The sequence below is a fragment of the Spermophilus citellus genome (genome assembly GCF_964194105.1).
Source record: "Spermophilus citellus genome assembly, chromosome: 13".
In the NCBI taxonomy this organism is placed as follows: Eukaryota; Metazoa; Chordata; class Mammalia; order Rodentia; family Sciuridae; genus Spermophilus; species Spermophilus citellus.
Genome location: NC_138193.1, coordinates 86,251,545 through 86,275,227, shown reverse-complemented (window position 1 = coordinate 86,275,227; position 23,683 = coordinate 86,251,545). Strand labels below are relative to the sequence as shown.

Genomic DNA, 23,683 nt, shown 5'->3' with positions numbered 1-23,683 from the left:
GTTTTTATGAATTCAGATCTCTGTCCATTCTGTCCATTTAAACTCACTGAGACTATCAGTCTATTGGTTTTCTCCTCTTTGTGCCATGGCCCAGAAATTGCCTCCAGGTGGAAATCAAGGGACAGTATAGGACTTTCTCCTAACCCCTTTTCTCAGGGCTCTAGGTGGCAATGCTGTAATTATCTGCTCCTTGATAAAGTTTCAGGAAAAATGAATCCAAAAAAATTACAAATTTCATTTACTATATTGGACAACTTATTACTATTTGTAACATTTCTCCAAAGTCATTAGTAAAAATTTTTTTTCAAAGAGAGAGGTGGGGGGAGAGAGAGAGAGAGAATTTTTAATATTTATTTTTTAGTTTTTGGTGGACACAACATCTTTTTTGTATGTGGTGCTGAGGATCGAACCCGGGCCGCACACATGCCAGGCGAGCGTGCTACCGCTTGAGCCACATCCCCAGCCCAGTAAAATTTAATATAGGTTTTTACCTGTTATAAAATGGGGTTCACTAAAGGTAAAACAATTTGGGGAACTTTGAATTTATAGGATTTTTTTAAAAAAACTTCAGTATACTTTACTGTAGTTTCAAAAGTTTAGTAGAGCACTAACATATTTATTGCCATTTTAAGTCTCAGATAAAAGCATATATCAATGGTTTCCTTTACTTGTCTTGTGATTTTAAGAGCAGGGATAAGCCATAGAACTAGTGAAGTGAGATTTACTAGAGAATAATTTTATGTATTTAGTTCAAGTAGCTGAGTTTATGTGGAATGAGGTGGGGGATAGCTTGTGCCTATAGGAAAGGTAGCAGAATACAACAATTACTAATAGGGCATTATGTAAAATTGTGGATGTGTAACCGACGTGATTCTGCAATCTGCATTTGGGGTAAAATTGGGGGTTCATAACCCACTTCAATCTAATGTATGAAATATGATATGGCAAGAGCTTTGTAATGTTGTGAACAACCAATAAAAAAATTTAAAAAAAAGGTCAGAAAAAGAAAGGAATCAAATCAAAATATTTTTAAAAGTGAAAATATAAAATAAAACAAAAACATTAAGACTTCAGATATAAGCAGAAATATAAGGAGAGTGAAATTCTGGGTTAGAAGATGGACAATACTTACATATATATTAGTGAGTCAGAAAGATAGACCACTATAGGCAGCCAGGAAAAGGGTCTCAGAGAAGAAAAGGAGGAAGACACCATGCTATCTTAGTCTGGAGAACATTCTATTGCTTCCCCTGACAACTTCAACCACAAGAGCTCTTCCTTAGTTACCCCTACCCCTACCCTTAGCAACAGCCAATCACAAAATCTGTATCTACCCCAAGCACTTCCTCTTGAGCCAACAAACCCGACCCCCCACCCCATGCCAATAAAGGCCTAAAAAACACTTTTCTCCAGATTTGCTGAAGAAGACAAAATAAAGAGAGCTGATTGGCCCCTTTCTGAATCCTGTATTTACATATCATCCAACCAATCACCTATAGGGACATATGAAACCATAAAAACCCTAGACAACAGACATGCATTGGCAGCCGTCTCTTGGGACCCCTCCCTCTTCAGGAGCTCTGCTTTCTCTCTATTATTCTAATAAATCCTGTTACTTTGCTCTCTCTCTTGTGTCTGGAGATTTCATTTTTCGAATTTGTGGGATAACCCACCCATCCATGCTGTATGTTACATTATCACTTCTGCTTTCCATGTTGAATAAACCAGAGATGAGGTGAGTTATAAACTTACCAAAACTCTCTAATATATTTTTTTTCTTTAAGTCCTGGATTTTAAAAACTGTATTGTTAATCACTCTAAATTTAAGTCCTAATATGAGTTAGGTGCCAGGGAAGAGCTTCTTGGCCTTCTTTAAATACTAGATAAGACCAAGAAATCCATCAAATTCATTATGTATAAATAAAATTTCAGATAAAATTAATAATAACTTGAATTCACAAATAATTTTCTCAGAAATTTATAATGTAACTTTTGCTTCTATTTATCAAATCCTTTACAAATATAAATAAAAGGTGAATTTCAAATAGGCCATGCAGAATACAAATTCTGGATTAGAGTCCATACTTTACACTAGATTTCAGTAATTTTTCTTAAAGTAAATATTTCCATTGGGTCATATGTATTATTGAGGTACTTACTCATAATACACGTTAGATTATGATTTCTGAAGACTTTTTTAATAATGTAGACTTGTCTTTTATTGATTGCAAATGCACTGATATTTTTGTCTTGGACAAAGACAAACAACATTCATTTACATTTATGCTTTTAATTTTAGAAACAAAACCCAAGAAATGCTTCATTCCACAAATAAGGAACTGATACTTGGCGTCATGGTGGGAACTGCTGGGATTAGTTTGCTGGTTTTGTGGTATCACAAGGTCCGTAAACCAACTACAACATTGAATTTACCTAAATTTCTTTCTCTGGGTAATATGTGTAATTCAGTAACTCTGCAAGATGAAATGCATACTGGCCAAGGAACAGCAATAATTGTCCAACGAAGACAAATTCAGATACTGGAGAAGTTAAATGAATTACTGACAAATATGGAAGAACTCAAAGAGGAAATCAGATTTCTTAAGGAAACCATTCCAAAGCTGGAGGAATATATACAAGATGAATTTGGAGGAAAGATAACAGTTCATAAGATAAGTCCTCAGCACAGAGCTAGAAAAAGAAGGCTGACTACAGTTCAAAGTACAGCAACAAGTAACAGTTCTGAGGAAGCAGAAAGTGAAGGAGGGTAAGTTTCCATAAGATGTTTCCCATCTTGAATTATTTTTTGTATTATTGCTATTATTTAGGTATTTATATATTTCCAGTCATATGTTATGATAATAACAAGAAATGAAAAGGAATTATTATTTTGAATGAGATTATAATTAAAACCATATTCAGTATTGTCATTATTTTAGGCTGTTTAGATCACATTGACAAAAGGAATGTAAGTAATTAGTAGTAGGTGACATTATGTAAGTATTGAGAAAGATATAATTGTTTGCTGAATGGATAACCTATTTTTTAATGTGGTCACTGTGTGATCTTGTATGTAAGAACTCTCTAGATAGTGCTATCTAATAGAGCATCTGTGTTAATGGAAATATACTATATCTATGCTGCCCAATATGGTAGCCACTAACCACATGTGGCTCTTAAGCACTTAAAATGTGGCTGGTGAAAGTGAAAACTGAATTTTAAATTTTATTTCATTGTACTTATAATATTTTGTAATCAAATTTGAATACCTCTTGATGATAGTGGCTACTGAATTTTAGTGCAGTTCTAAAAAGATTTGAGAATGTGTGATTCAGTTTCATCCTTACACAGATTAATTTATTGAATTCTAACACCAAAAACATAATATTCTTTAAGGAAGACACAAATAATTTATAAATTAAAAAATTGTGCCTGACTAGTGTTTTTAAGAGTAAAGTAAATAGGTTAAAATTTTAAAAATCACTGGATATGGTACAGTTTATAATTCTTTTTTTTTAATTTCTTACATACATGACAATAGTGGAATGCATTACATTCATAATCACAGCACAATTTTTTATAACTCTATGTCAGGGCCACTGGGTTTCATTGTTGTATTTCTAACACCTTACTTCTGTACCTCACACAGAATAGATTCCAGTAAAGAGTTCTTGAATGAATGAGTGTTTCCAAAGTTGCCATGGAATTGGGAGGAGGGATATGAAGGGAAGAAACAAAGAGTAGGGTATGGATAAAAGGGTGATTTCATAGAAAGAAGTATAAATAGTTGAGAGATCAATGCCAGGACTGAATTTGTTTAGCACCTTTTATATGAACTTGGGGAAACGACTATGAAAAGTTTTTCAGATTGGGAAGAGCCACAAATGATGGATATAGATAATAAGAAGGTCTGAAAAATTTGTGTCCCTGAACACAAAAAACAAACAGTTTTAAAACAGGCAAGTGAAATGTTTAGAAAGAATCTAAAATAGTTTTAAATCACTCAAAACTATAACTCATAAAAGAGACCTGTTAGTTACTATAGGAATAGGTCATATCGGTTTAGTACTCTGATAAAGACAAAAATTCCACCATAACATGGAACATCATTGAGAATTATTAAATACAAATCATCTGGTTATTCTGCCTGCATATAAAGCTGTGGTATTTCCTCATCAGGAGTCCTATGTTCATTTTTTGACAAACACGTCATAAGAAGAACATAACAGAACTAGAAACTAGAGAAGAACTTCTAGGCCAAGAGGAAGATTGACAGTCTAGGCCCAAAGCATGAGTGGACCTTATCTAAAAAGACCTTTGCTAAGTGAGCATAAGCTTATTCAAGAAATGATAACACTCTAGAATTTAGGAAAGATAGAAATAAGATAATTACAGGACTTATAACTTCAAATAATGTCATAGGCATACATTTTTAATGTGGGTTCAAGAAGGATTTGTGAAATTTATGAGTGACAGTCACATGCAGCTAGTGTGGAAAAGTAAGCATATGACAACTGATAGGAAGTAAGACATTCCCTCTCTTGTTTGATCCTGGTGTCTTTGTTAGTAATAAAATACTAGAGTAAATTAATGCAGCCCTAATGACAGAGTAAGCTACAGTAAATGGTACCAAATATAGTAGAGGGAAAGTCATTTTTCCTATTTTCTCTACATTTAAAAAATTTTTAAATAAATTAACCCATACTGAATTTGATATATTTGGGGGGAAAGGAATAAGATATAGAAAGATTTAACACATTTCTGAATAAATACCAAGAAACTAACCTTATAAATAAAATAGAATAATTTTTAGAAACAAAGTCTTTATGAACTATGTTATAGATTGCCTGTTCTTTTATAAATTCTTATGTGTCTGAGATGATCATTGGTGGTGAGATGTACTCAATATCCCTTTAGCACTTTAAGATGAGATGCATCCTTCATACACTATGTCCTTGATGACAGAATTAAAACATCAAATGACAATTACATATTCCATATGGAAAACTGATCTTTTATGAGAGGTGCCTAGAAATTTTTACTACTTTTAGCAAAATAGATACCAGCTACAATTTTCTAATGCTTTTAGTTTTACAAAAGAAGGGAAAAATATAATCTTAAGATTAGTTGCTGATTAAAACTCAGTGTTAGTACTCATAAAATCTGTATTCAGAACAGCTCTGTAGTTTAAAGTTCTTACAGTCTAGGTGCCACAGGGTGAGGGTAGGGTTTTAGCTTCTATGTGAGTGGGCTCTTACAGGAGAAGGGGTCAATTCCACACAGTGTCTCTTCTATATGAGTGGGCTCTTATAGGAAAAGGGTCAACTCTATAAGGGTCTAAGAAAAATGGAGACAACTTGACTTAATTTTTCAAATCAGCACATAACATTACATGGGCCTTCTATTAGGACAAAATTTTCACTTGTCAAAGTGTCCTAGAGTGAGCTAGATTGAGACTCCCTTGAAGGTGTGGTATCCATACCCTTTGTGTTAGTTCTGTTTTTTCTGTAGCAGTGGATGTCTGAAGGTAGGACCTGGAGGCCTATCCATAGCTGTTTCTACTTGGGGCCTGGTCATTAGTTTGGGGTTTTGTTTCTCCTGTATTCTTTGCATACAGTATAGCTGAAGATTGCATGGGGAGCAAGATGTGCTGTCTTTTGATTGAATTTAGTTGAGCAGCAGAGTCTCTACCCCATAAACTTATAATATGTCCCTGTAGGTTCCCAGTATACCTCACAGAATAGGGGGAAACAAACAATAGCAAAAACTTATGTAAACAGTGTATAGTCTTAAAATAAATACCTGGTACTTAACATGATGTATACAATGTTAATTGCCACACAAAACAAATGGTGGGGTCAGCAATTACCAACAGCTAAAACAGTAAGTAACCATAAACTAGACATGGCATTAAAGCAAATAACAGCTGTCAACCATGTCATCCATAGCAGTAATAATTGCAACATTACTGTGGGGGCAGGAATTATATAAACCAATTATTTCTAAGAGATGGCAAAAATACAGTTAATTTAAAGAAAAGAAAATGTGATAGGAAAATAGAAAAGAGTTTATAATTTCAAAAAATGAGCAGAGGGAATGTAGAAGATATGGACCAGTGATGATTATAAGGAAAGAAAAGGAAAAAATGGGAGAAAAAAGTGACAGGAGAGAGAAAGAACAATATAATTTGGGTGTTAGCAGAAGAGAGAAAGAGGAAGAAACAAATGAAACCATACAAAACAAAACCAATATATACAAACCAAAAATCCTAACCCTCAAAAGACAAGGTAAAGAAAAATAACTACATTTTTTAAATGTTAAAAATGAGAAACAAATATGTACAAATTTAAGAATGTTCATATCAGCATAGCAAGAACACACAACAAAGGGGGGAGAAAAGAAAGAAAGAAAAAAGGAAAATAAAAAAGTATTCTTATTGGAAAATGAAGGAATTTTTTCCATGAGTGAGGTGGTCAAAATTTTTGATGAGAATGAATGATCAATTTCTATATCTGACTATTTCCTTTGTTTCTTGATCTATGTACTGAGAGCAAGAGTAAGGGCTGGAGGTTGTTAACCCTTTCCTCTTTTTGAGTTGCCATCCAAGCTGTCAGTTGGAGTGACCTAAGACTAGAGCTGGTTGAAATAAGTCCCTTTTCACCAGTATGAGATAGGATGGAATGGGAAGTTGGAGTTTTGTCTCTACAGACCAGACCTATGTACTCCCAGGGTAGGGCTGCTGCAGAATTCTATGAGGGAAGTTATAGAGGATGGGTTTTAGGGGCTTTGCTGGGTAGTATCTGCTCTGAGATTAGAGCAACATACTGGTAGGGCCTGGCAGTTGCTGAGCTCTATTGGTAGTCTGGATTTCAGGAGCCTCCCAAGAATTCTACTCATGAAGTAGGAGAGCCAATTCTCCATATGCTCTGCTGCCCATGAACACAGCCTTCCCAAGCTTAGTCCCTGAGTGTATTCATCCTACCTGTTCACACTTCTGACTCACTTCAGCTGGTCTCATAAGCCACCAGACTCAAAAGGAGAAGTCATTTGGGCTCCCTTTCACTTTTCTGACTTGAATCCTCCAAAATAAAATCTTCTCTGTGCCTGTTTCACTCTTGTTCTGCTAGGTAAACCCTAGGCCACTTGATAGGGGCTTGGCAGAACAGAGTGGCAGTGTTTTCTCTGATCTCTGGCTCCTGCAGCAGCAGCTACAGTGTGGCTACCTCAAGATGGCTCCTGTCTCAGCTCTCCATGGCCAGCTAAGAGAGAGCACTTTTCAAGTATCAGTGCACAGTGCAGCCTCTGGGTCACCTAAGTTCAGGCTACTTTTCTGATTTCAGGTTTTTATCTGAAACAAACCTATCTGTTGTGTTTCTCTATGTGTTCTCCTTCCCTCTCTGGTGAACCAGTGCCACTACCACTGCAGCTGCTGCTACTGCAACTGGCATGGCTCCAAAGTAGTCTGTCCAATATTAAATTTTAGTGAAATCTCTCTTTCACCCACCATGCTGAGAAGCAGTACTCCCACTACTTGAATTCTTAGCCATGGAGCCTTCCTCAAATCTGCCATCTTGAGTCTCCCATGTATGAGAATTCTTATAGCCCTATTCAAAATCTGATGCATTTTATGACTCACATGAACTGTTAAATAATCATTTTTTTCATTTGCATTTACTTAAACACAAATTAAGCCTGGTCTTCTCTTCCAATACAGAAGAAGAAGGACATCATTGACAAATGAAACTGCCTTATTGATTGAATGTGTGTCTACTATGTGCCAGGCATTGTTTGGGTCCTGGAGGAACAGCCAGGAACAAAATAAAGTTTGACAAATTGAAAAATTTTTAAAGAAATGTGACAGGATATTAAAGAGGGATGCTCTCAGCATGTTTTTAAGCCAGATCCTCAAAGGCCAGGAACAAAGTAAAAAAGTGCCAAATACATTAGCATCCTTCAGTCAGGTGCTCTAGCACCTTCTTGGAAAGAACCTGCCAAGAGACTGCCATTACCATCTTGGGCACTCACCCATCTGTAGCCTACATATGAAAGGAGGTTGCTGAGAGACACATTCCTTCAGGGAAAGTTATTCATGTTTTGGGCATCCCACCAGTATGTGTACAAAGCTGGATGCTGTGGGAATTAATGTCATTGTTCAAGCAGAATGTGTAATGTGGGAAGTGAAAACATAGTGAAACATAAATGAAAAAGCTTTATTTATGAAAACAGGTGGCAATTGGATTAGGCTCCCAGTGTATAGTTTGTCAAACCCCAAACCGGAAAAATACATTTAACAGTAGCCTTTCAGTTATAATGCTTTTTAGTCAAACTCAACAAGTTCTGGCCTTTATTTCCTGGATTTGGGATGTAGAAAGTCATTTTTTTAAAATAAACTTTGCAAGAGCAATTGTTGGATAGTGATGAGTATAGAAACCTCAATCTAGGCCTACATAGATGGATGAGCAGTAGAGATGTAGACACTAGGAAGGTCGACCCTTATTTCAAGAAAATTAACTTTGGATGAGAAAATACATAAACAAGAAGGGGCTATTGGGTTCAGGGAGCATATATTATATTTTGCTTTTTGACTTGCTTATTTTTTAACCTGAGGGGTACTTGAGCTTATTTATATGTGTCAAGGAAGAAGCCAGTACAGATATGTTATAATAAAGGAAAATAGAGGTAACCTGGAACTAATTGAAAAATTAACATTACTATTACTGTAAATGAATAAGGTAATGAATTGAATATATGATTATTATTAGCTAATAACACACACTTGGATCAGCTAAAGATAAAACTGTACATTTCTTTATTACTAAACTCAGAGTAGCTCACAATCCCTGTTTTGCAAAATTTGGGAAAACTTGACTTTATCAATTCAAGTTGATTGAGCCACTTCTAGTTTAGAGTTAGTTCTTTATGTTAAAGATTCAGTCCCCATTAGGGTTTTCCCCTCTTTATGTCTCCTTCTTCTCTCCAGCTGTAATGTAGATGCCCTGAAAGGACTTAACCTAGGCACCAGGAAGAGGGAAATTTGTCCTGGTGTACTCACTGTCCTCCTGTGACTCCAGCTGAGTTATGAAGGTTCCTCAGAAAGCTGTTCTGCATTAACTCTGGAGGTCATTTGTGCCCTAGATAATCTGGAACAGAGTTGGTCAGAATGTGGTCTGTGGGCCAGCAACACGAGTATCCTACCTAACTGCTGAGATTATTGGAAATGCATATTATCAGGATCCACCCAGACCTGGCAAATCAGAATATCTGTAAGCCATGCCTAGGAATCAGCATTTTAATCAGCTCTCTTGATGACTCTGATGCACCCTGAAGTTTGAGAAACATTATTCAAGAAAATTTTGTATTATTCAGCTGAGCTATCACTATGAAATTTTAGTTTTAAAGAATAACCATTATGGCTACAGATAAACAAGATTTTCATTGAGCATAGTGAGGTACAATGATGGGATATGGTCCTAGTAGAACAGAGTGAAGAAGAAAGTTTAGGTTGCCATAATGCATGATGAAAATAGAAGATACATGGGGGACTGGAATTGACAGAGTGAAGAGAGTTAGATGGATTGAAGGAGGAGTAGATGATAGGTATTTGACACTATAAGGAGTTATCACATTCATTTGGGCAAAGTCTAACTTTTTATTTAAGTCTAAATAAGCAAAGGGGGCAATTTTAGGACATCTAGAGATTTTTGATAAGTTATCTACACAGAACAATATTAAGTAACTTCTAGGTCTTATCCATACTCTTGTGAGTTCCTTTTTTTTTTTTTTGGTGGGGGTGGATAATCATAGATTCACTTTAATTGGGTAGGGAGTAGGATCTTTCATTACCTCTCAAGCAGAAACGATTGACAGTATTGAGATTTAGTCACAAATTTTTCATTTCCTTTGTGGTATCTCAGTAGCCACATGCTTTTTTTAAAGGCCTTTCATGGGAGTATTAAACAACAAGATGGCCCAAAGTTGCCAAGAAAAGTTCCTTGTAGAAACTTCATAAGCTTTACATATTCTATTCTTGGGAGTGTGCAAAAGGAGTCCTTTTTAAAATTAAATTATTCATTCCAATGTGTTATATATGACAGCTGAGTGCATTTCAATTCATAGTACACATACAGAGCACAATTTTTCATGTCTCTGGTTGTACACAAAGTAGAGTCACACCATTCATGTCTTCATATATGTACTTGGGGTAATGGTGTCCATCTAATTACACCATCTTTCCTGCCCCCATGCTTCTTCCCTTCCCCTTTGCTTTATCTAAAGTTCTTCCATTCCTCCCATGCACCCCCTCCATCCCCATTATGAATCAGCATCCTCATATCAGAGAAAACATTCGGTATTTGTTTTTTGGGGATTTGCTTACTTCACGTAGCATTATATTCTCCAGATCCATCCATTTACCTGCAGATGCCATGACTTTATTCTCTTTAATGCTGAGTAATATTCCATTGTGTATATATACCACATTTTCTTTATCCATTTATCTATTGAAGGGCACCTAGGTTGGGTCCATAATTTAGCTATTGTGAGTTGTGCGGCTATAAATGTTGATGTGGTTGCATTACTATAATATGCTGTTTTTAAGTCCTTTGGGTATAAACTGAGGAGTGGGATAGCTGGGTCAAATGGTGGTTCCGTTCCAAGTTTTCCAAAGAATCTCCATACTGCTTTCCAGATTGGTTGCACCAATTTGCAGTCCCACCAGCAATGTATGAGTGTGCTTTTCTTCCCACATCTTCGCCAACACTTATTGTTTGTTTTCTTTTTTTTTAATTGGTTGTTCACAACATTACAAAGCTCTTGACATATCATATTTCATACATTAGATTGAAGTGGGTTATGAACCCCCAATTTTACCCCAAATGCAGATTGCAGAATCACGTCGGTTACACATCCACAATTTTACATAATGCCCTATTAGTAATTGTTGTATTCTGCTACCTTTCCTATCCCCTACTATCCCCCCTCCCCTCCCCTCCCATCTTCTCTCTCTACCCCATCTACTGTAATTCATTTCTCTCCATGTTTATTTTCCCATTCCCCTCACAACCTCTTATATGTAACTTTGTATAGCAATGAGGGTCTCCCTTCATTTCCATGCAATTTCCCTTTTCTCTCCCTTTCCCTCCCATCTCATGTCTCTGTTTAATGTTAATCTTTTCTTCCTGCTCTTCCTCCCTGCTCTGTTCATAGTTGCTCTCATTATATCAAAGAAGACATTTGGTATTTGTTTTTTAGGGATTGGCTAGCTTCACTAAGCATAATCTGCTCTAGTGCCATCCATTTCCCTGCAAATTCTATGATTTTGTCATTTTTTATTGCTGCATAGTACTCCATTGTGTATAGATGCCACTTTTTTTTATCCATTCATCTATTGAAGGGCATCTGGGTTGGTTCCACAGTCTAACTATTGTGAATTGTGCTGCTATGAACATAGCTGCCATTCTGACTGGAGTGAGATGAAATCTTAGAGTAGTTTTAATTTGCATTTCTCTAATTGCTAGAGATATTGAAAAATTTTTCATATATTTGTTGATTGATTGTATATATCTTCTGAGAGGTGTCTGTTCAGTTTTTTGGCCCATTTGTAGATTGGGTGATTTGTTTTTTTGGTGTTAAGATTTTTGAGTTCTTTATATATGCTAGAGATTAGTGCTCTATCTGATGTGTGTGGTAAAAATTTGCTCCCATTCTGTAGGCTCTTTATTTACCTCACTGATTGTTTCTTTTGCAAGAAGAAGGTTTTAACTTGAATCCATCCCATTTATTGATTCTTGATTTTAATTCTTGCACTATAGGATTCTTATTAAGGAATTCGAGGCCTAATCTGACATTATGAAGATTTGGGCTACTTTTGTTCTATTAGGTCCAGGGTCTCTGGTTTAATTCCTAGGTCCTTGATCCACTTTGAGTTTTGTGCATAGTGAGAGATAGGGGCTTAATTTCATTTTGTTGGATATGGATTTCCAGTTTTCCCGGTAACATTTGTTGAAGAGGCTATCCTTTCTCCAATATATATCTGGGCACCTTTGTCTAATATAAGATATCTGTAATTGTACGGGTCTGTCTCTGTGTCCTCTATTCTGTACCACTGGTCATCAAGTCTATTTTGATGCCAATACCATGCCATTTTTGTTACTATTGCTCTGTAGTATAGTTTAAGTTCTGGTAAAGTGATTCTACCTGCTTCACACTCCTTGCTAAGGATTGCTTTGACAATTATGGGTCTTTTATTTTTCCAGATAGATTTTATGACTGCTTTTTTTGTTTCTATGAGGAATATCATTGGGATTTTGGTTGGGATTGCATTAAATCTGTACACTGCTTTTGATAGTGTGGTCATTTTGACAATATTAATTCTGCCTATCCAAGAACAAGGAAGATCTTTCCATCTTCTAAAGTCTTCTTCAATTTCTTTCTTTAGCATTCTGTAATTTTCACTGTATAGGTCTTTCACTTCTTTGGTTGAGTTGATTCCCAAGTATTTTATTTTTTTTTTTTTTGAGGCTATTGTAAATGGGATAGTTTTCCTCATTTCTCTTTCAGAGTATTTGTCACTGATATACAGAAATGCCTTTGATTTATGGGTGTTGATTTTATTTATATCCTGCTACTTTGCCGAATTCACTCACTAGTTCTAGAAGATTTCTGGTGGATTTTTTTTTTTTTGGATCTTCTAGGTTTAAAATCATATTATTGGCATATAGTGATAGTTTGAGTTCTTCTTTTCTATCCATATCCTTTTAATTTCTTTCATCTGTCTAATTGTTATATTATGTTAAAGAAAAGTGATGAATCAGGGCATCTCTGTCTTGTTCCAGTTTTTAGGGGGAATGTTTTCAATTTTTCTTCATTTAGAATGATGTTGGCCTGGCGCTTAGCATAGATAGGTTTTACAATGTTGAGATATCTTCCTATTATCCCTGGTGTTTTGAACATGAAGGGGTGCTGTATTTTGTCGAATGCTTTTTCTGCATCTATTGAGAGGATCATATGATTCTTATCTTTAAGTCTATTGATGTGATGAATTACATTTATTGATTTCTGTATGTTGAAACAACCTTGCATCCCTGGGATGAACCCAACTTGATTGTGGTGCACTATATTTTGATATGTTTTTGTATCCACTTTGACAGAATTTTATTGAGAGTTTTTACATCTATGTTCATTAGAGATATTGGTCTGAAGTTTTCTTTCTTTGATGTGTCTTTGTCTGGTTTTGGAATCAGGGTGATATTGGCCTCATAGAATGAGTTTGGAAGTGTCCTTCTTTTTCTATTTCATGAAATAATCTGAGGAGTATTAGTATTGGTTCTTCTTTAAAGGTCTTGTAGAACTCAGCTGTCTATCCATCTGGTCCTGGGCTTTTCTTGGTTGGTAGGCTTTTGATGGTGTCTTCTATTTCATTGCTTGAAATTGATTTGTTTAAATCTTGATTTATATATCATCCTGATTCAGTTTGGGCAAATCATATGAATCAAGACATTTGTCAATGCCTTTGATATTTTCTGTTTTATTGGAGTACAAATTTTCAAAATAATTTCTAATTATTTTCTGTATTTCTATAGTATTTGTCATATTTCTTTTTTTCATCACAGATGTCAGTAATTTGAGTTTTCTCTCTCCTTCTCTTCATTTAGCATGGCTAAAGGTTTATCAATTTTATTTATTTATTCAAAAGAACTAACTTTTTGTTTTGTCAATTTTTTTCGATTGTTCCTTTTGTTTCAATTTATTTGATTTCAGTTCTGATTTTAATTATTTCCTGTCTTCTACTGCTTTTGGTATTGATTTGTTTTTCCTTTTCTAGGGCTTTGAGATGTAATGTTAGGTCATTTATTTGTTGATTTTTTTCTTCTCCATGCAATGAACTTTCCTCTTAGTCCTGCCTTCATAGTGTCCCAGAGATTTTGTTATGTTGTTATCAGTGTTCTCATTTACCTCTAAGAATTTTTTAATCTCTTCTTTGATGTCTTTTGCAACCTGTTGTTCATTCAATAGCATATAATTTAGTCTCCAGGTGTTTGAGTAGCTTCTATTTTTTATTTTATCATTGATTTCTAATTTCATTTCATTATGACCTGATAGAATGCAGCATAGTATCTCTACTTTTTGTATTTGCTAAGAGTTGCTTTGTGGCAAAATATATGGTCAATTTTAGAGAAGTATCCATGTGCTGCTGAAAAGAAAGTGTATTCAATCATTTATGGATAAAATATTCTATATATGTCTGTTAAGTCTAAGTTATTGATCATATTGTTGAGTTCTATAGTTTCTTTGTTTAGCTTTTGTTTGGAAGATCTATTCAGTGATGAAAGAGGTATGTTAAAGTCACCCAGAATTATTGTGTTGTGGTCTGTTTGACTCTTGAACTTGAGAAGAGTTTGTTTGATGAATGTAGATTCTCCATTGTTTGGACATATATATTTATAATTGTTATATTTTGTTGATGTATGGTTCCCTTAAGCAGTATCCCTTTTGATTAACTTTGTCTTGAAGTCTACTTTATTTGATATGAGGATGAAAAAGAAACGCCTGCTTGATTCTACAGTCCATGTGAGTGATATGTTTTCTTTAGTCTGTGAATGTCTTTTCCCTTGAGATGAGTCTCTTGAAGGCAGCATATTGTTGGTACTTTTTAAAATCCAATCTCCTAGTCTATGCCTTTTGATTGGTGAGTTTAGGCCATTAACATTCAGGGTTATTATTATTGAGACATAATTTGTATTCCCAGTCATATTTGTTTACTTTTGGTATTTAACTTGACTTGGTTTCTTCTTTGATTAGTATTTTCTTTAGTGTAATACCTCCCTTTGCTGATTTTCATTGTTGTTTTCATTTCTTACTCATGGAATATTTTGCTGAGGATGTTCTGCAGTGCAGGCTTTCTAGTTGTAAATTCTTTTAACTTTTGTTTATCATGAAAGGTTTTAATTTCATCAGCAAATCTAAAGCTTAATTTTGCTGGATATAGATTTTTTGTTGGCATGCATTTTCTTTCAGAGCTTGATATATGTTGTTCCATGATCTCCTGGCTTTGAGGGTCTGGGTTGAAAAATCTGCTGAGATACGTATTGGTCTCCCTCTATAAGTGATCTGATTCTTCTCTCTTGCAGCTTTTAAGATTCTCTCCTTATTCTGTGTGCTAGGCATTTTCATTATAATGTGCCTTGTTTTGGATCTGTTGTGATTTTTACATTTGGTGTCCTGTAAGCCTCTTGTATTTGATTTTCCAATTCATTCTTCATGTTTGAAAAATTTTCTGATATTATTTCATCAAATAGATTGTTCATTCCTTTAGTTTGGAACTCTATGCCTTCCTCTATCTCAATAATTCTTAAATTTGGTCTTTTTATGTTATCCCATAATTCTTGAATATTCTTTTTTTTAATTTTATTTTTTTATTGGTTGTTCACAACATTACAAAGCTCTTGACATATCATATTTCATACATTAGATTGAATTGGGTTATGAACCCCCAATTTTACCCCAAATGCAGATTGCAGAATCACGTCGGTTACACATCCAAAAATTTGTGAATAATCCATGCATTTACACAGTTCAAAAATTTGTGAATAATCCATGCATTTATGACACACATGTTAATTATTCAAGTGAAAATATGCCAGTACCATCTCTTACTTTTATAGAGATGGAATATTTGGAACCCAGCCATCATGTTGATCCACACCACTATTGATATACATTGTGGTTGAAGCACATTGACTCTGCTCTTTAATTTTTTCCATTGTTGAACTTTGCCAAGTGGTTCCTTAGTACGGTAGTTTGTTCTAACAATGATATATTTATTATTCAGCCACTTTATAGGAAAATGTCATTATTTTTGCTGAATCTGTTATTATATGACCCTCTTGCTTGTATTTTCATTACTGTTGTCAGTTTCAGAGGACATTTGTTTAGTCTGTTTTCCCTCATGGTGCCTGTGGCCTGGGATTCAATTCCTAAAGTTCTATCAACAAATTATAGCCAGTGAATAGACTGTTGAAGATCACAGTTTGATTATAGATTATTTATTACTTAAAGCATTTATAAAACTACCTTATTCCCAATGCAAAAGGTCATCATGGCACAGTCCTTCTTAAGTACTTTTTCTACAATACAAATCAAAGTTATAGCAATATCCCAATACTCTTCACAGTGCCTGGAATTTATAACCAAATCTTATGGGCTTACCTCATGAACTGTTTTAGCAAATTATGTCTATAATGTCTAATAATCATTGCTTCTTCTGTCAAATGTTCTTCAAAGATATCAAGTTTCATGAATGACTTTTGAATCATATTTATTAGAGGATCAATTTTAAAATATTTTCTTGTCCTTCATACTGCAAAAAATATATGTTAGCAAGTGATTTCTTGACATTTCATTTTTAATGATAGATATATCCAAATCTTCAACATTGACCAATAGTTTCATGTGGAGGGTAATTTATGCTATCCTGAAAACATAACAATTCCTAAAAATGTTTTAACTTATTACATTAAGTACTTCAAATTAATTCTTATGTTTTGCAGAAGCGCATACAGTTTCTTTAACAATATAATTGTATATTTGGGGCTTCAATATTTCTTCAGAAATCTCCACCAAGCTTAATACTCCAAGAATTTTTCTCACTGAGAATTCATAATAAGTGTTTTCTCTAAATATTATTTAAAGTTTTTGGATGCTATTGATTGCCAAACAGTACTGACTTGTATAATTTTCACTTTTTACCTAGTGATATCTGCCAATTTTCTTTTTTCCCCGAGGACAGATAGAAGAATCAATAGCAGTAACATGAACATCTTCACTATCATCATACCTTCTATTTTGGCAGCTAGGTCAGATGTTTCAATATATAACTCAAGAGGACATGGAATATCTTTCACTATTGGTTCACCAGTTTCACTATCCCATCAGCTTCATTGTTGTCAGTTAAATTATTTACATCTGATAGAATTATTACTGTGTCAGATGCTTCAATATTTTCATCTTCAGAATATTTATTCAGCAGTTCCTCAGTTTCTTCTAGTGTTAGCACTTGAACACATTCTCACTTGTCAACACATTGTAGACAAGTCACAAGTAACAAGTTAGAGTTTGCCAAGCATCAGTGCACTACACTACAAATGACTATGCTCTATACATGGTCCCAGTGTCCTAATTATAGGACAAGTCTTTTCAAACATTGATAATTTGAAATACAGTGCATTTCTTAAAATAAAATGACAGCCTAGTTCTAGAAAATATTTTCATGATGCATTATTGTATTACATATCAGTTACATACATGATACTTTGTTCAGTTGAATATTTAGCAAAAGGAATGTGTGCAGTAAAGTTTGTGCCATTATAAGTATAAAATATTTTCAAACACTCTAATCATCACCTATTTACTTTTCTCAAAAGAATAGAACTCAGAGATACCATAAATGGCATATTTATATAGAGACAATGGGACTGAATGTGTTAATTTATTAGTATATATGTAGGGTAAAATCAAATCACAAATCTGAAAATTGTGCGAGACAATTAAGCAATTAAGAACTTTAGGCCTCTTAAAAGGAATTTGTTCAAGGGGTTTCTGAAGCAGGCTATTAGGGAACAAAGGTAGGAGGAAACAGAGGGTACAGTATCAGGATATTGAACAGTGATTAAGTGTTTGAAAGGTGTTTAATGTCACAAGTGGGTATACACATAAATACATCATGGAGACAGTATTCCAAATTGGGTTGGAAAAAAATATTAACAATGTTCCTTTCCTACTAACTCTGTTAACTTCACCATTAGATGAATATTAAATTGTTTCAAGCATAATAAAAGTGACACATCACCTCTCCATAATCTTTGCATGTGGCTCAGACAATCACATGACACGTTTTACTGTCAGTGTGGATGAAGCTTGTTGCGTTTGGGAGACAGAAGTGACATTTGGTACTTTTTAAATCTTTCCTCCCCATTTCAATATATCTTCAGACCAAAGTTTGTTAATAGTCATTTTTCATTTCACTGAAGTATGTAAAATCCTGCTGTAAAGTATGTTTAAGTGAAAGAAAAATTAGTTAAACCAGGGTGTGGACAGCTGCTGGTGAGAGAGACACTTCCAAGGAAAGAATTGCCCCCATCCTGCTGCTTTTTCATCCCTTGATTTGTTGACAGACTCTGAACATAATGAACTCAGAATATGAATGCTACAGCCACACAAATTGGAGCTTTTCAAAAAGGTGAGCCACAAAATAATTCTATTCTACATTGATGTCATTAAATTCTAGAGTCTGCTGTCATCACATTCTGTGTTGTTGCCATGTTAGTTTCACATGCAGCTTAAGCATTCATCTTCTGACTTTTTCCACCTACACAAGGCATTTTATGGCTTTAGGATGATGATCTAGAAAGGAAGGGAAGACAGTTTGGATTAAAGTTAACATGGGAAAATGCTTAAGGTAAGCCCTTAAAAACAAAACAAAATAAAACCAAACATAACACTTCATGTGTTTCATGCTTCGTATGCTAAAGAACATTGAAAATATTCATAAGACAAGCGTTAGTGCTTGCTTTAGTTTCCCACAATAACAGGAGTGTCTCTATATTTAGTTGGAACATCCTCTACAGAGAGGTTCTGCTTCTCCCACAGTTAATATTTTTAATACAAATCAGTAAACAAGATATAAGAATATATTACTTCTTTTTTTTAATTATTTTATTGTTGGTTGTTCAAAACATTACATAGTTCTTAATATACCATATTTCACAGATTGATTCAAGTGGGTTATGAACTCCCATTTTTACCCCGTATACAGATTGCTGTGTCACATCAGTTACATTTCCATTGATTTACAAATTGCCTTTCTAGTGACTGATGTATTCTGCTGTCTATCCCATTCTCCACTGTCCCCCCTCCCCTCCCCTCCCCTCCCCTCCCCTTCTCTCTCTCCATCCCTATATTACTTCTTTAAATATGCTAGTTTAATAGTCTTGAACAGATGTTGTAATTTATTATTTTTAAAAACATAAGTTCTATTTTTCTTCCTGGGGATCCTTTAGTCCTGGGGGCCTTTCATGGATCTCCTTTATCTTTCTTTCCACCTTCTCCTCTGAGTCTTTCAATTTCCTTCCCCAAGCTTTAGGAGAAGTGGGCAGGTACTTACAGAGGTGGTCTTGTATCTACACATGCCTTCTTTGGGGTACATCTGTATGACCACCAACTTCAGCTACCTTATTTTTCTTATTCCCTATTGTTTCCCTATTGGGTAAGGTGGATATTATTCCTCAGGAGGCTTGGCAGGGCTCCACTTTGCTCCTTATTTTTTTTTCCTCATTTGACCCTTTTTTCACTCTAGCTGCTGCAAAGAGGACCAGAACTTCCAACCAAATTGTACTGAAGATCAAGTTACTTCATACCCCCAGCATCATGAAGCCTCTTCTATTTTACAACAACATAAATTTCTTAATCTTAAAACATATCGTCCTTCTGCAACATATGAAGTCAGTTCAGCCACAGGAAGTAGAAAATTATCTCATCCATCAGATACATCTACTCATTCAATTCTATATGCAAGAAGACAATCTTTATCTGATAGACTTAGAAAAAGCAATCTTTCCCTTTATCAGAGACAAAGTAGAGCTAACTTTGATTCTCAAGAAGATGAAGATGATTCAAAATCTTCAGGCCATTTTGGTGCCTTTAGATACCGAAGACGTCTTTCTTCCCCTAAACTCAGTATAGTTTCCTATTATAGTACTAACATGGTTTTTGATCCTCAACCAAGAAGTCGGGAGAAGTTTAACTCAAATGAAATTAAAATATTTTCTAGAAGACAAAGTCATCCTGGTACAGAAAAACGTATAAGCTTCTCTAAGCCTGAATATAGCTTTTTCAATTTAGAAGCAAAAACTATTTCTTCACCCCATGGTAACACTGCTGACAGAGTCTCCCTTCAACAAGACATGGCATCTTTCTTTTCTCTTCCAACTATTAATTCCTCTGCCTCTATAGCAAATAAATTTGACATTGCTATTGAAGAAAGTGACCATTTAAGTAAAGAGTCAAAAGACTCCCCTCATTTCAAGTCTCACAGTCACAGCACCAGTCATTCTCCAAGTATGACTCAACAGCGTCTTTCTCAAACTTCCCCTATCTTCCATAAAGTTGGATATTCTTCATCTTATAAAAATTCCAATAGCTTTGCCCTATCTCAAAGTGAAGTTACTTCAGGCCCCTTTGAAGAGGAAAACATTTCTGTCTCCTCCCAAGATGAAGACAAACCTTCGCCTATTGAAATTCCTAAGATAAGGTCATCTCAGATTTTATTCTTAGAAGGGCAGCTTAAATCAGATTTCACACCAGTTACATACCAGAGTCTGTAGAAATCAGTGATTGCTTTTTTTAGAAGTTTCCTCTCCCCACTGAGCTTCACTGCATTTTCCGAAAAAGATTCCTACAGTGTAGTCTAATTACAGTAATTTTGAAAGTTAGTTTATTGACATTATTGGAATATAGAAGTAAAAAATGACTGTCTCAGAATTTTTTAAGATTATTCCTTAAAGGTTGACTAGTCCCAAATTTCTAAGGGATACATTTGTGGTGTGAAAATAACAACAAGCTTATAGGTTGTATAAATGAGTACATTTCAGTGCCTTCTTTTTTCCTACTCTAATCATTAAACATAATATTCTTACATAACTTGTAGAGCTATGTTGATCAATTCGCACAATTAAATTTTTATCAGGCTTGCTAGCTATACATCTCATGTCATACTGATAATGTTTTTATTAACTCAAGAATTAAATTATAGACAATCATGGTGGCACATGCCTGTAATCCCATTAGCTTGGGAGGCTGGGGCAAGAGGATGGCAACTTTGAGACCAGCTTTAGCAAGTTAGAGAGGCAATAAGCAATTTAGGGAGACCCTGTCTTAAATTTTTTTAAAAAATAAAAAGGGCTTGGGAATAGCTCAGTATTAAAGTGCCTCTGGGTTCAATTCTCAGTACAGCCACCCCCACTGTTAAATAATCAAGTTATAAGTAAACAATATTTAATGTAAATATGTAGAATATTTAGAAACAAGATATTTTAAGTAAATTTTAAATATACATTTTAATATGCCTTCATATACTCACAAATCTGAAAGTTCAAAGAACTCTGAAATCAGAGATAAGAAGTATGTATGTCAGTATCCCAAAATGGTATTTTTAAAAGTATTTTACAGATTTCTTTCATTAAACAAAAATTATATTTATCAAAATAACTAAGTGAAAAATGAATATAAGCAATTAAAGATATTGAAGTTAGAATATAGTTAAGGCTTTTTAAGAGGAAAGGAATTTGCATTATTTTCAATGATTTATCATAATAAATGCTTTCCAAATCTATATCCTTAGGCTAAGATGTTGTTTTTATATTTATGGTTTTCTCTTCCCCTTAGCATATATTCTTTTAAAATATTTTTTTCAATTTTAAATTTTTTTAGTTGTGATGACATACATATCACAAAATTTATCATTGTTACCATGTTTAAATGTACAGGTCAGTGTCATAAATACATTTACTTTGTAGTACAACCTGCACCATCATTAATCTCTACAATTCTTTTCATTCTGCAAAAATGAAACTGCATTCAGTAAACAATAACTCTCTCCATTCTTCTCTTCCCCAGTTCTTGTCAATAGTCATTCTACTTTCTAAAATTCTGATTAGTTCATAGTGCCTCATATAAGTAGAATTGTATAGTATTATAGAGACTGCTTTGCTTCACTTAGCATAGTGTCCTCAAGGTTTATCCATGTTGTAGCATATGTCAATGTTCTTTTTCAAGGTTGAATAATTTTCTATTGGGTGTGTGTACCACATTTTGCTTATTCATTCATCTATCAATGGACAATCTGAGTTGCTTTTATGTTTGAACAGTTGTGAATAATACTGCTATGAACATAATTGTGCTAATATCTCTTTGAGACCTTACTTTTAATTCTTTTGAGTCTATACCCAGAAGTGAAATTGCTGGATCATCAAGTAATTCTATTTTTAATTTTGGGGGAACACATTGTTTTTCATTGTTGCTGCACTATTTTATATTCCCACCCAGAGTGCACAAGACTCCAATTTCTCCTCTACTTTGCAAAAAATTGTTTTGTTTTATTATAGTGGCCATCCTAATGGGTTTAATATGGTATCTAATTTTGGTTTTGATTTACATATCCCTAGCAATTAGTGGTGCTGAGCCTCTTTTGATCTGATCACTGGACTTTGCAGGTCTTCTTTGGAGAAATAATCTGTTCAAGTCCTTTGCCCATTTTTTAAATCAGGTTCTTTGCTCAGTTTTTATTGTTGAGTTTTTTGAGTTCTTTGTATATTCTGGATTTTTGGCCCCTAACTACAGATATATATGACTTTCACATATTTTCTACCAATGTGTGGATTGCCCTTTTACTTTGTTGATCGTGTTCCTTGATGCACAGAAGTTTTATATTTTGATGTAGTTCAGTTTATCCATTTTTTTCTTATATTGTCTGTTCATTTGTTCTTGTATCCAAGAAATCATTGCCAAATCCAATGCCATGAAGTTTTTTTCTGTTTTCTTCTAAGAGTTGTATAGTTTTGGCTTTTGAAATTAGGTCTTTGATATATATTGAGTTGATCTGAGGGACTGATGTTAAGTAAAAATCCAGCTTCATTTTTTTTTGGCATGTAGATATCATTTTCCCAACACTCTTTGTTAAATGTACTGTCTTTTCTCCATTAATAGATCTTGGCATCCTTGTCAAAAATCAGTTGGACAAATATGTGTGGGTTTACTTCTGGGATCTATATTATAATCCATTGGTCTACATTTTTGTTTTTATGGCAGTACCAAACTGCTTTAATTGCTGTAGCTTTGTTGTAAGTTTTGAAAAGAAGAAATGTGAGATCTTCAACGTTGTTCTTCTTTTTCAAAGATTGTTTTGACTACTGAGGATCCCTTGAGATGCCAAATGAATTTCAGAATAGATTTTTCTATTTCTATCAAAAAATTATTGGTATTCTGAGAGGGATTGCATTGAATATGTAGATCACTTTGGGTAGTATTGACATGTAAATAATATTAAATCTTCAAGTCATAACATGGTGTATCTTTCCATTTCTGTCTTCTTTAATATTCTTCCAGCAATGTTTTATTGTTTTCAGCATACAAGTCTTTCCTTAATTAAATTTATTTTATGCTTTATAAATTAGATTATTTTTAGAATCCTTTTTATATAACTTATTGTTAGTGTATAGAAATACAACTGAATATTTTATATTGATTTTATATCCTGAAACTTTGCTGAATTTATTATTTTTAAAAAGTTTTATTGTGTATGTGGAATTTTTAGGGTTATTTTTTCCCCTACATGTAAAATCATGTTGTCTGCGAAAGGAAGATTATTTTGCTTCTTTTCTTCATCTTACCTAATTGCTCTGACTCAGACTTCAAGAACTATGTTGAATGAAAATGCAGGCACCCTTGCCTTGCACCTGTTTTTAAAGGAAATGTTCTCAGTATTTCTCCATTAATTATGATATTATCTGTGGGCTTTTCATATGTAGTCTTTACTATGTTAAAGTTGCTTCTATTTTTAACTTGTTTAAATTTTTTATCATGAAAGGGTGCTGAGTTTTGTTAAATGCTTTTTCTGATTTAAGGGAGATGA

The 23,683-nt window shown here is 34.2% G+C and overlaps 1 protein-coding gene across 7 annotated transcripts in view; it reads left to right on the top strand.

The window, feature by feature from the left end:
* RMDN2 (regulator of microtubule dynamics 2) overlaps window positions 1–23,683 on the top strand; it is a 102,428-nt gene that overhangs the window by 7,121 nt on the left and 71,624 nt on the right. For 4 of the 7 annotated variants that reach the window (XM_081264092.1, XM_081264091.1, XM_081264089.1 and 1 more), the window contains one exon: window positions 2,300–2,767. In XM_081264092.1, the coding sequence (XP_081120218.1) occupies window positions 2,316–2,767 (452 nt within the window). In that variant the 5' untranslated portion in view covers window positions 2,300–2,315. Of the gene's footprint in view, window positions 1–1,605; window positions 1,736–2,299; window positions 2,768–23,683 lie in introns of those variants that run through there. The other 3 variants (XM_081264088.1, XM_081264093.1, XM_081264087.1) reach the window with 3 other exon arrangements.